This window comes from Oreochromis aureus, linkage group 16, assembly GCF_013358895.1.
Source record: "Oreochromis aureus strain Israel breed Guangdong linkage group 16, ZZ_aureus, whole genome shotgun sequence".
Classification (NCBI taxonomy): Eukaryota; Metazoa; Chordata; class Actinopteri; order Cichliformes; family Cichlidae; genus Oreochromis; species Oreochromis aureus.
This window is the reverse complement of record NC_052957.1, coordinates 19,236,739-19,250,249: the sequence shown is the minus strand read 5'-3', so window position 1 is coordinate 19,250,249 and position 13,511 is coordinate 19,236,739. Positions and strand designations below refer to the sequence as shown.

Sequence of the window (13,511 nt, the reverse complement as noted above, 5' to 3'; positions counted from 1 at the left end):
AGATGATGTGCAGCAGTGGGTCCCTCAGTCTGTCCTCACTCTGGACACTTGCAGTTGTCACACATGGAAATCAAATGTGTGATAAGCTGCAGGATTCAAACACAAGTGTAACTTATAAATACATGTTCATACTTTTATTCCACAATCAGAGAGAAAGAAACAGAGAGAGAGTGCAGGACAGACAGACAGGTGACAGTCTCAGGTGTACACACTGCTACAAAACAGCACAAGAGAAGGAGGATTTAGTGTTTGTGTTATTACGAGTGCTGAACAAGAAGAGTTCCCAGATGGTGCAGTGGACACATGTGTGACTGCTGTGATTAAAGCATCTTTCTTTCATCTTAACGAGTGAACCGTCAGCTCGTTCAAACAAACATTAAAGTCCACTATGAATTGTGGGATAGGTTGGGTCACGAAGTCTACACTAGACCCAGCCTTCAAATCTGGGGAAATGAAGGCCGCATTTGGCGGGTGCATTTGGAGGACTCTTTGAATTGGGACACCCTTCGTCACTTTGCTGTGACGTAATCAACCTTAAAATGCGGCCTACAAAGCTGCAGACCCTGAATTGGGATACAACCGGTGTCAGGTCCTGAGAGCGTGGATCATCCAGAGGAACTATCTATTAAAAAAAATCTATTTCAAGAGCTGTTCATTGTGTTTCACTGATCTCTTCAGTCATAAGATCCATGCAGCACACACGGGAGCGGTAGAAGTTTGTGGTCTACAATAGAATCTGGGGCTGCCTTGCTACTTCAGGACCTTGACTACTTTCCATGATCAATGAAACCATGAATTCGGCTCAAAATCATGATTGGGAATATCCGCCCATCAGTTTGTGACCTGAAGCTCAACCACATTTGGATTATCCAGCAGGACACCAGCAAGTCCACCTCGGAATGGCTAAAAAAAAAAAGGCTATTCATGCTCAAAAACTCTCAAGTGTGGCTGAATCAAAAATAATTATGCTAAAACGAACAGACTAATATTCCTCCACAGTGATGTGAAGCACTGGATTGCAGTATTTGCTGACAGGGTTGGCATAATAAGAAAATCTGGGAAACATAATTCTGAAATAATTTCTATTTCTTCAGTTTAGGAATAACACAGTTCTCTCTCTGTTCTTGCAGTCTCTCCCACCAAAATGAACATTAGAGTGATTTCAGAGGGCTCATTTGTATGTGTGACAGAAGCCAACTCAAATGCAAACTTTACCTGGAGCAGGTAACATAGTTTCGATAATGGTTCCAGCTGAAATATTAATTTCAGTATTTTTCTTCTTTGTTTGCCTCAAGTGACCTGTGCTGGAAAAGAGAGAACGAGTGGTATTGTATTAAGAGCTGTACTGGCCGTAACAGAGAACAACTGAATTATATTTATATACCACCAAATCACTACAACAGTTGCCTCAAGGCGCTTTGTATTGTAAGGCAAACAAGACCATGCAATAATAATAACAAAGACAATGGAGAAAACTCCAACAAGTCGGGGTCGTTTGGTGGTAGGATTCAAAGTGCGTTCCTGAAACACCGACTGGGGCCTCCCTTGTGCAATTAAAATCGATCGATCGCTGACTGTCTTGTTTTCTTCATGAGGAATAAGTCTCTAAACTAGCGGGGCCCGTGGAAACAAAGACTGAACAACTGCAAGTATTATCCACAGCTATAAATATTTATTCATTCAATATTATGTCTCTTTATACTGGCAATGTACTTTAACATTGTGTACTGTGATTTCTGTAAGCTGCTTCACTTTTCACAAATTAAAAGGCTAAGGAGAATATTTCTCTGACACCTACACACAAACTAATGTCAGTAAAACCCTCTCTGATCATCTGTTTTCTGTTGATTTCAGTGTATGAGTGTACATGCTTGAGACAGAAAGCAAATTCAGCAACAACAGAGTGCAAAAAAACATGGAAAAATTCCACTGTCCACTCAGCTGCTAATCTGAGTTCTTCCAGTTTTTACTATGAATGTGAAGCCTGATTTAATGCCTTTAATGCCCTTTGCTTTGATTGCTGCTTTGCACACTCTTAGCATTCTCTCGATGAGCTTCATGAGGTCGTCACCTGAAATGGTTTTCCAACAGTCTTGAAGGAATTCCCAAAGATGCTGAGCACTTGTTGGCCGTTTTGTCTTCACTCTGTGCTCCATCTCATCCCAAACCATCTCGAATGGGTTTAGGTCATGGGATTGTGATTGGGAATCTGGCACAGCACTCCATCACTCTCCTTGTCACTTCTGATTTTGATATACAATAAAAAGGTGTTTCACAAGACATGTAACAGAAACTCCCATTGACCATATTAGGAATGACCTATTGACCTAATGACCTTGTATAATTGGAGCAAAATTTACAGTGACAATATTGATGGAAGATGAAGATGACTTTATTTCTAGTATATCTAACTTATATGGCAGACAACACTCCCTGCTGGTTAAAGTATCCAGACAACTATAGAGAATAGCACGGATAAGCATCTTTAAAATTCCTGTGAGGTAAGGAAAATTAAATTATATAAAATGTGGTGGTGGGGTCGGTCTGCTGCCAACAATCCTCTCTGTAGCTTTCACCACCCTCAGTGAAGGGTTCTTCTCTGCTGCAGACCAGCTGCAAAACAGTGATGCAGGAGCACAGACTGCTCTCTACCACACATCTGTAGAACAGATTTAGGACTGAGCAACCAAATCCAGCACACCTCAAACTCCTTAGAAACTATAAGCAGGAAGTGTTTTGAATGCCTACTTGTTATGGCACCTTTTCTAGGGTTTGGGGTTAGGTGAAGAGAGTGAGGAGTATCTGTGGTTTTTAATAAAAAATTATGTTCTTGTGCAAAGTTTGAAATCTTCCCAACATTAAGTCTGATATATTTACATCTTTGAAAATGTGTTGATATGCCATCAGATCTTTTTCTCTCTTTCTCTCTGTCTTTTGGACAAGATTTGAATGCACAGGGTGAATATACTTGAAATCACAAACACATCCTCCAAACACACACACCCATATTTTGTTTACAAACTCCATTGCGGTTTATTTCACACCTCAAACATTTAGTAAACAATTAAGAAAATACAAGTAAACGGCAATAAATTACAGGTAGTAATAAAATACACTACTAACTCTTTTACGCTGCGTCCACACCTACACGGGTATTTTTGAAAACTCAGCTGTTTCTATGCGTTTGGGCTTTTCGTCAACACGTAAACGGCATTGCGATTCACCGAAAACGGAGATTATTTAAAACTCATTTTTTGCGTTGCAGAATACAAATAAAATAACAAAAATATATACACTTCAGTAAAGGCATTTAACATAGACAAAAGTATTTAGCTTTAGCTAAACTATCATTTAACCCAGTTTAAGTTAGTTTTACATTCATTGGTTTTTAATCACAGAGCTAAGTAATTTCAAACAACGAAGATGAAATAAACTGTGGTTCTTAAATACACAAAATATGTCTACCTTGCATTTTATACTTTTTATAAACAATTACATTTTTAAAGTATACATTTTAGAGTTTGCAAATATTTTAATAGAGACTTTAACCAAGGATTTGGGGTAGCTATTTTTAGTATTAATCAACATAAATATGTGGGAAACACTATCTACATAAACAATTTATTCAAACTTAAACATTCATTTTAATATCAATATAATTTTTTAAACTTAAATGCAGTAACTATTTCCCAAAGCATTTCCACAATTGAGCTTCCACAGTTCCCAAGCATATAAGCAGCAAATATGAGTCCAAGAGCTTACCGATAGCCCGTCTAGCTGAAAGTCTTCCTCACAGTGGAAAGTGGATTGTGCTTTGTTTGCTGTCCTCTCAGTAGTGATGGGTCCAGCAACACTGACGCACCGACGCTTGTATCAAGCTCACAGAGTGAAGCCTGTATCGGTGCGTGCGGCGCTTTAAGAAAAAGTCACGTGATCGATACAGCTGCTGTATCGCTCATTGCCAACGCGCCAAGCTGTGTTTAAAAGGTACCGCATCCGCATCTGCCAACGGAATGAGTCGCCACCAAAAAAACACAAAATTACTCTCGCAAAGATAAAAAAAAAAAAAAAAAAATACACATATCTCCATAACAAAATGGAGCCCGAAAGAAAAAGAATTGTTTCTGCTGTGTGGGATCATTTTGATCTTTTAACTGGAAATAAGGTAATAGTTTGTCTGTCTTTGTTTCAGTGTAATCTGTTAGAACACCTCCTCAGTGTTTAGGCATTACAGAGCCAAACATGAAAATGAGGAGACAAACACACCGAGAATGAACACAGGTCGGCCTATATAGACACTGAACAGCTTTATCATATTTTTTTTTATTATGTGTTTGTTTTATTATTTTGAAATCAAGCATCTAGGAAGACTGTTCTGGGCCAGGCAGTCCTGAATTTCATTATAAAGGACTGCCAACCCCTTAGTATTGTGGAGAGTGTCGGAGAGAAACATTCCAAGATCAGAGGATCCTTTAAGGTACTGGGGGAATAGGAAGACATCTTATCAGAACCTTTTCCACCTGGCTTTACAGTTTTTGTGTACCCCAGCTTCATCTGTGCCTGTGAGTTTTCCAAAGCTGGGGAAATGGTACCAAAAAAAAAGAAAAACCCGCAATAGACTGAATGCAAAAACAATGGATAAACTTATTTTTCTGGATAGAAATTTATAATAAACTCTGAGTCAATTACATTTAAATGGGTAATATTATATTCACAATACTTTCATTTTAATTTTCACTTAATGTAATTCACAATATATTTTAAAGATGTCTAAACTATTTGAAATGTAAAAGATATAAAATGATTCCATGGAAAATACAATACCTTACAGTGTATACACGTATGACTAGGTCATTGAATCAGTGTCTGTTGTGAGTCTCAAGTAAGTTGCCTGCAATGATACTTAATGTCCAGCAGGTGTCAGTATGGAGCAAAACAACACTGTGTCGACACAGTATCGATACAGTTTGGGGAATGTGCTGAAACGCTTCACGAGGCCTCATCTACCCATCACTACCTCTCAGTATGTCGCACCCGGCTCAAATGACTGCTGCATGCATTTTAAGGTCTACTAGGCACGCCAGCCCTTGATTGCTCTAATTCAGCTCACCTGGCGGAGCGGTGCACACCAGGCCGCGCTTAGTTGTAGATTGCACACAAGGTCTAATCAGCAGCAGCACAGAGCAGGTAGTAGGCAGAAGGAAGAGAAGCCTCTTTGTCAGATCACCGGTGCTCCGCGTTAAAAGCAGCAGCTGCAGCAGCAATGAGCGAATCTCATGAAAGAAGCCCAAATGAAGCGGATGGAGTTAAATCATTCGTTTGTGTTTTCACGGACAATTAGTAGGATAATTCAGTGCCACTCCGTGTTTTCCGTGATATCCTGTAGTTTGGCGATAATATCTGCGTTCCTGCTGACCAGAGAAGCTGCTGACGGTATGTTGAAAGTTTTTTGTACACGGTTGTATAGGAGTGGGCTGAAATGAGATAACCTTGCAGGGTTAACAACGGAAATGTGTCCAAATGTGACACGGAAACATGAAAATAAAAAAACAAATGTAACTGTGCATTACCAATGCGGGTCGTGGTGGTGGTGGTGGTGGTGATGTAGAAATATATGCAAAATGGGAATATCTATGGGGCGCCGTTTGTAAAACTTGCTGAAATTAACGGTAACATTTTTCCACATTTAGCTCAAAACCTTACAAAAACATGTTTTTTCGAGTCATTTTTTACAGCCTTTAGTACATTTTGTAACTTACAATTTAAAAATGAGTTTTACATATGAAAAGTAATTTCAGCATGTTTCACTTTACAGACGGCACCCCATAGATATCTGGTGGATTAAGAGTGTGTACAGATCGCAGCTCTGTTCATTTTCAGGACAGTTCATATAAAGTAAAAAATTCACACTGAAGTGGGATTTTTTTTTCTTTTTTTTTTTTTTTTTTACATGAGATAAGATTATAAGAATCACCTGGAATGTAATAGAATTTAGATACAACTCGAAAGATCTTCATGGTGGTGGGCAGAGGTGTGGACTCGAGTCACATGACTTGGACTCGAGTCAGACTCGAGTCATTAATTTTATGACTTTAGACTTGACTTGAAAAAAGGTTGTAAGACTTGTGACTTGACTTGGACTTTTACACCAGTGACTTGGGACTTGAATTGGACTTGAACCTGTTTACTTGAAAAGACTTGATATTTTACCCAAATCTAAAATTTAACATACATATTATATAAAAAGTGCGGACCATTAATTCACTTTATTCATTCATTCATTGTTACCACACTCCGTATGTATGTGAGCGTGGGCTGTAGCACAGCCAATCAAATTAACCAGATTTGAAAAAAAAACAAGAACAAAAACGCTCGAGCCAAAAATGCTTCCAAGAGTAATTTCTTTCGGGTACATAAACTACGAAGTAGTCAACGAAATGCAATATGCAAAACATGCAAGAAGAGAATCACAGACGGAGATGGAACAACTTCCAACTTTGTCCGACATTTGAAGTTGCATAAAGAACGGTAGGTGGTGCTTTTTTTTTTTTTTGCTACGATGAGACAGCTGACTTAGCTAACTTCATCTTATTAGCAAATGTTCTTCGGGCTACGTTGATGATACTGTTTGGCTTTAACAGGTATGATATGTTTGTCATGCTATTTTAAATCCGGTCCTGCAAGCGCATCCAAGAATAACATGCAACTTGTTAGCTCAGAATTGTCGGTGAATGGTGAGCAGGGTCCGTTTCAGAAAGTGGGTTCTGTAGCTGTACTCAGTCTCTCTCCGTCTCCTCCCCATCATTAACCCCGTAGATTTAACCCAGTTTAGACTGACAAATATTTATTTTACCATCACATCACAATTCAAAATCACTGTTTAATTTGCAATTAGTGTATGGTCGTGTTTAACTTTTGCATGTCTGAGCCAGGGAAAAAAATTTTTTTTTGGTTAGAAAATCTGGCCCACCTTAGTGTGTAATTGAGTAGTCCTGCTATACATGGCCTTTTTCTTCTGTCATTTATGTCAATACATCAAATAAAATACTTTGATCTTATATTATTAGCTGTTTATTTGCAAAGGTTATTCTCAACAGGGATGCTAGACAAAAACGGCGTTTTCTACAGACAGCCTAGCATACGCTCTCCACTTGCGAGTGGAAAAAGAAAAAACACCCCTTCCCTATTGGTGTTAGAGTTTACCATGTCAGCCAATCAAAAAATGATAAGGCAACATGTGACATTTGGTTGTTTAGGGAGAAGGGAAGTTTTAGGAGTGACACCCTCGACGGAAAGCGGGCGAGCGAAAGAGAGAGAGTTTTCATATGTGAGACATTAGTGACGTTTAGCGTGTTTGGAGGCTGTAGTTAGTTTGTGTAGTTATTGTTTTGTATTGTGTGTCGGTTAGACTGCTGAATTTCATATTTGATCTAAAAAAGCTGTCAAAGGCAGATTCCAGTGTAAACGCTGTCTCCACATAGAAAACTGGACTGTTGCACCTCCAGTTGTCAGACCTGCAGGGTTTAGGCCTGTGGTGTTCTCCTCTGTCTTATACTGAACACAAACTACATTTTTTTGGACTGGCACAAATAATTTGTGTGCCGCCTTATTTGATGCAGCACACCTGATTGTTCTGTAAATAGATTTAAATGGTTATATAAAAAACGCCTGAGGCCTTGGCTGCATTTTTAGGTAAATAGTACCATATAACTTTGTTGTTTGCAAAACTTGTGTATAATTTTTAGAAATGTACAATTTCTATTTGCATTTCAAGTTATGAAAATGATTCGTTAAACATGTAAAAAAATAACTTTTTTTCTACTCGGATTCTGAATTTTTTTTGTCTGAATTTAGATCAACTGTGCTAATATAGTATACCAAAATGAAAAAAATAACTCAAATTTCAGATATTTGAGCTTGTGCTGTAAATAATGATACCAAACAAGTTATACCCGGGACCCCAGAGGGTTAAAAAAAAGACTTGAAAGGACTTGAAATTCAAAATTTCGGACTTGGGACTTGACTTGACTGTTGTCTGTCTTGACTTGCGACTTGACTCGGACTTGCTTGACTTTACTTGAGACTTGACTTGTGACTTGAGGATAAAGACTTGGGACTTACTTGAGACTTGCAAAACAATGACTTGGTCCCACCTCTGGTGGTGGGTGATGGTTACCAGTAGCGGTTTTAGATACGGGCGACACGGGCGGTTGCCCGGGGCGGCATCGTGGTGGGGGGCGGCATCACCGGTAAAAAAAAAAAAATAAATAAATTTGCTCGTACTCATGCTGCCCCGACATCATGCCAGCACATATTAGGGATGGCATAGGCACCGATCGGTTTTCTATCATCCATTTGCTGGGAGTAAGGGCGCCCTCCGTTTGCGAGGTGCGCCTGCTGCTTGCGGCACAGGGAGGAGAGGGCGGGGCGGCGGGGGATTCTCTGGCTGGCTGGAGCAGCGTCTAATAACCAACTCACAAAATAAAACAAAATAAAAACAAACCAACAAACACGAAAACACCGGACATTATGATACAGACTTATAATTTGCACCGATGTTTTGTTGAAATTCTATAAACTGAGCGCGAGAGCCCTCGGTGCGCCTGCTCGCTGCTGAAGTCAAAGTAAACTTTATTGTCATCTCCGCTACATACAGTCCAGTATATAGAGAGACGAGACGACGAGGCTCCAGTTACAGCAGTGCAAGTAAACGAACAATAAATATTTAAGAGTAAAAAAATATATACAATTTAGGACTCGGGGTAAAGGGATCAATAACAATTTAAAATTTATATTTTATATTTTGTTGATTTAAAGTCTCACACACAACCCGTGGAAAGGGGAGGGAGAGATGCTGCTCACAAATAGAGCACATTTCATTCATAGTGTTGTAAATCCAAACCCATTATGTATTCATGATCTGAATCCTGGGTTGTGCGAAATCCCAGAAATAAACCCTAGACAAAGCGAATCTGTGAACTAAGGTGTAGCTGTTAGGTTATGTTGTGGTGATCCTCTGGTTGGTGGATGGGTGTTCAAACTGGAGTGCAAAATTAAAACCAAGATGGACAAGACAGGTGCTCAGTTTAAATAAAAAAAAAAAAAAAAAAAAAAAAAAGAGAAAAGAGGAGTGTAGCGACTTCCACAGTCGCTATAGGCCGGGGACTGAGCCTGCCTATTTGCCTGATGCGCTGTCAACTTTACGCAGTAATGTGAGAGGTGGAATTGCTTGCTTGTTTATTAAAGTGCTTGAAAAGTTTACAGAGGAATGTGATCGGCTCGCGATTCAAACTCTTAAAACATCACAGGCTCTAATGCAACAAGGGGAAACTCGTTGTGCTGAGGTCAACAAAAACTACGGCTACCCAGCCCTCCTCTCTGTCAAAATCAAACCAGTGAGTGAAAGACAGACTGACTCTTAATGTCACCGCTAGCACCCACGTGACTCCCGTTACACATCACCATAGCAACCAAACAAATGAAAACCCAGTGATCATTAAAATTCAATACATTTAATTCTGGCTCCTACAAGGAGAAAGATACAGGTAAGCAGATGTGTCATTGGATAATGGCAGGTCATGTATCCTAAAACATTAAGAATCAGAATACTTTATTAATCCCTAAGGAAATTATGTGGGTTACAGTTCCTCCAAGAAGAAATGGTTAAAAAAAAGTAACAGTAACAGACTAAACTCCAAACAATATATACAATAATATAATATTAATTAGTCAGTGTCAATTGTTGTTTTGTCCTTTGTATGATGAATTATGTCTGTTTAGTAGCCATTTCCATACTATGCATACTCTGTGTGTGGGGGGGGGGCGGGGCGCCAGAGGGAGTGTTCGCCCAGGGCGCCAAACAGGCTAGGACCGCCACTGATGGTTACAAAATGATGCCTCTGTTACATTATCAGTTCAGTCCACAGCCAGAGCCTGTTGGTTTGATCTTGTTTGAGTACAGGAGGACATGGGAAACTAGCAAAATGTTTTCATTTCTCTGTCAGTAGTTTGTCTGTCAGCAAAGTCACACACAAAGAAGGTGATCATCTGTCTCCTGGAGTTAAATAAATAAGAATTTGTAGATTCTTCTTTTTCAATCTGCTGTGAAAATGTAAGCAATAATAAGGGTGCGTTTACGAAGTCAGTATCTTGAGCAAAGTATAATCCAGCTATTCCCCTTATTTTAGTAATCCAGCCGTGATTTATGACTGTCAGATTACTTATTACCTTAAGTGTACTTTATAGTTATGTTAAAGTGATATCAGAAACAGATGGCAAACTACAGCAGACTAAAGCAAATGCAGCTCCTTAAAGCACATTGTTTAGAATTATTCAGTGGTATCACAGTCTCTATTATTCTCTTATTTCAAATTATGTAACTTTTATGATTTAAAGGGCACCTAATATCATTTAAATTATATTGTTTCTTTAAATGGCACAAGTTTTGTTCATGTTTATTGTTTGTCAAGTCCGTGGACTGAATGTGAAGATGAAATTTAGCATTAAAGGCTGTCTTTTGTACCATTTATTTAAAAAAAAAAAAAAAAAAAAAAAAAAAAAAAAAAAAATAAAAAATAATACTACCTTATATTTGCCGGTCTACCTATTGTTCCCCTCAAAATTTGAAAACCATTTCCATATTTTCAGTGGCGGTTTGAATTATTGCATCCGTATCGTGACAAAATATGTGAGGTAAACATGGTTGCAGATGAAATGTATTTCTTGCTAATGAAATCTTCTATAAAGTACCTGTTAATATCAGACTTGGTATAATTAATCGAGGATCTTTTACTTTGTGTAAACTATCTTCCCTGTTTTCTGCCATCTATGGCTACTAAATAATCATAGTAGGATTATTCATGCACTTACTCACTCACTGTGTTTGCACAGCTGCCTGCACATCTGCATCTGTTTGTTTTTTAAGTTTGCCCACTCCCCATCTCTTATTCTTTTGCTTGTTTCTCACACTTACATATTTCAGATCAACAAACAAATTTTAATGTCAGACAAAAATAACCTGAAAAAATACAAAGTGAGCTTTTAAAATGTTATTTATTGAATTTTAATTCAATTTCAGTTCCCGACAAGAGTTGCGCAACCAGTAATTAGATTTAGGGGGGGAAATATGATCAGGTAGTTTTGGAGTTTAGTTTTTATGCATAATAACTAAGAAATCAGAAAAGTACAGCAAATGCTCTTTCATAGCACTGTATTTCTGTAATTGACATGGTGTTACTCATTTAGGCTAATCCAAAACAGCTGACTGGCACATCCAGGCACATGGTCTTAAATAATCAGGCCCCATCTTATCTTAATGACCTTGTAGTACCACATCACCCTATTAGAGCACTTCACTCTCGCTCTGCAGGCCTACTTGTTGTTCCTGAGTATTTAAAAGTAGAATGGGAGGGAGAGCCTTCAGTTTTCAGGCCCCTCTTCTGTGGAACCAGCTTCCAGTTTGGATTCGGGAGACAGACACTATCCGTACTTTCAAGATTAGGCTTAAAACTTTCCTTTTTGCTAAAGCATATCGTTAGGGCTGGACCAGGTGACCCTGAATCCTCCATTAGTTATGCTGCAATAGACGTAGGCTGCAGGGGATTCCCATGATGCATTGAGTTTTTCCTTCCCACTGTCGCCAAAGTGCTTGCTCATAGGGGGTCATATGATTGTTGGGTTTTTCTCTGTATCTACTGTACAATATAAAGCTCCTTGAGGCGACTTTTGTTGTGATTTGGCGTTATATAAATAAAATTGAAATAAGTCAAAATTTTGTTTCTACTTTTTCAGCTGTGCTCTGATCTTTAATTGCATTTGATTAATTGTGAAGCCCTAAAATTCTTGGACACTTTTATTTATTTTTTGTTCTGATCTTTAATAGTATTTCACTTTCCAGCTCTCCAGGTGATTGGTGGAAGTGTGACAGTGGTTCAAGGAGGCACCGCTATCTTATCATGCCATGTCATTGATACCAATGATGACCTGACACAGATTACCTGGCAGAGGAAGACGAGAGAAAAACCTCGCAATGACAATTTCCTCACTATCTTACCCAGAGAGGGAGCGCAGTTTGTCAATGGACGTGATGATCGATTTAAATATATCGGGAACTTTAATGACAAAAATGGAACTCTCCAGTTATCCAATGTTACCCTGAAGGATGAAGGCAGCTACACATGCATCTTCACGTTGTTTCCCAGTGGAAATCAGAAGACTGAAATACCTCTGAACTTGCTTGGTATGAAGAAACACTTTATTTAGAATATTCAGGGTGTTTGTGTGTGAGACAGAGTTACTTTCACCATCTTGCTTGCATATTGACCTGCTTGTGTGCTGTAACTCTCCTAGTGCCTCCATTCACAAGCGTCAAGGACAACCTTCCCACTTTGGGCACAGAAGAGGTTTTAATTGCTACCTGCACGGCTGCTGGATCGAAGCCTCCTGCAGAGGTGAGGTGGCTCACTGGTGCTTTGGGAGACAAAGTGAGGACGACAACAAACTCCACTCAGTATGACAATGATACAACTACCACAGTCAGCTCTCTGTTTGGCGTTCCTACGAGAGAGATTAACGGTCACCAGGTCCAGTGTGTCATCAGTGGTGATTCCCTGTCTACAGAAAAAAGTCTGCCCTTCACCATACAGGTCTACTGTGAGTATCAGCTGATGATGTCGTTTATCATTGTTATTATTGTTATTATTATTACTATTATTATTATTATTATTATTATTATTATTATTTAATGTCTTTTTCTGTGTCACTGTTGATTTTAGAATTTTAATTATTTAATCAAATTGTAGCGCAGACACACATCCACCTTGCACATGCCGTTTCTTTTATCACAATGTTTTTATTTACATTTTCTACACTGTTACAGTGGAACCCCGACTTACAAAATTAAATCGTTCCCGAAGGTCTTTCGTAAGTCGAAGCACCCAATGCGCGTTTTGAGTGAGGCGATGCTGAACGATAGGCTATAGGCTAATTGCTAACTAGAACAACAAAAGGGTTAGGGTTCCTAAGTGGAACAGCGAAGCGCAAGTACGGAAGCCAAGGGGTTGTCACATGATTCATAAGGCATTGTGGCCATTGTAGGCTCAGCTGATCAGAGCCACCGGATTTCATTACTCGGGCATTTTGCCGTAACACGGGCAGAAATATTGCTGTTCAGTGCCTTTGTAACTTGAATTTTTCGTGAAACAGGGTATTCGTAAGTCGCGGTTCCACTGTATTTGCTTTACAGCACTGTCTGCCAGCTCTGTCTGTGCTGTCCTCTCTCTGTCCGCTCAGCGTTTTCTCCCAATGCACCATTTTGCTGCTGTGTAGAAATAGGAGAGGTATAATTAGATATTGGCTGTCAACTGTTCCAGCCGGCCTCTGGGACTGCAACATTTTCTTCATATGCAATTGTGACGTTTCCCCTGCTCTCATGACCTTGTCTCCTGGTTGTGGCAGTCAATATTATGTCACAACAGATGAAGTAAGCATTTCTGAAAGATAAGCAGAGCAAA

General features: G+C 39.2%; 1 protein-coding gene and 1 long non-coding RNA gene across 6 annotated transcripts in view; one reads left to right on the top strand and one right to left on the bottom strand.

Moving 5' to 3' along the window:
• Positions 1 to 47: 47 nt before the first annotated feature.
• On the bottom strand, positions 48 to 5,033 carry LOC120433584. Of its 2 annotated transcripts, XR_005608636.1 has the most exons (5): positions 5,018 to 5,033; positions 3,763 to 3,826; positions 2,072 to 2,243; positions 1,216 to 1,304; positions 48 to 86 (listed from the first exon to the last, which is right to left on the bottom strand). It is a non-coding gene; the product is annotated as an uncharacterized LOC120433584 (long non-coding RNA). The 2 variants fall into 2 exon arrangements; XR_005608635.1 differs by lacking the exon at positions 5,018 to 5,033 and having other exon boundaries at positions 3,763 to 3,874.
• Positions 5,034 to 5,046: 13 nt separating this feature from the next.
• Positions 5,047 to 13,511, top strand: part of LOC116309759 (nectin-1-like) — a 34,077-nt gene continuing 25,612 nt past the window's right edge. For all 4 annotated transcript variants that reach the window (XM_039599982.1, XM_039599983.1, XM_031726456.2 and 1 more), the window contains exons 1-3: positions 5,047 to 5,433; positions 11,897 to 12,238; positions 12,349 to 12,651. In XM_039599982.1, the coding sequence (XP_039455916.1) occupies positions 5,277 to 5,433; positions 11,897 to 12,238; positions 12,349 to 12,651 (802 nt within the window). In that variant the 5' untranslated portion in view covers positions 5,047 to 5,276. The remainder of the gene's footprint in view (positions 5,434 to 11,896; positions 12,239 to 12,348; positions 12,652 to 13,511) is intronic.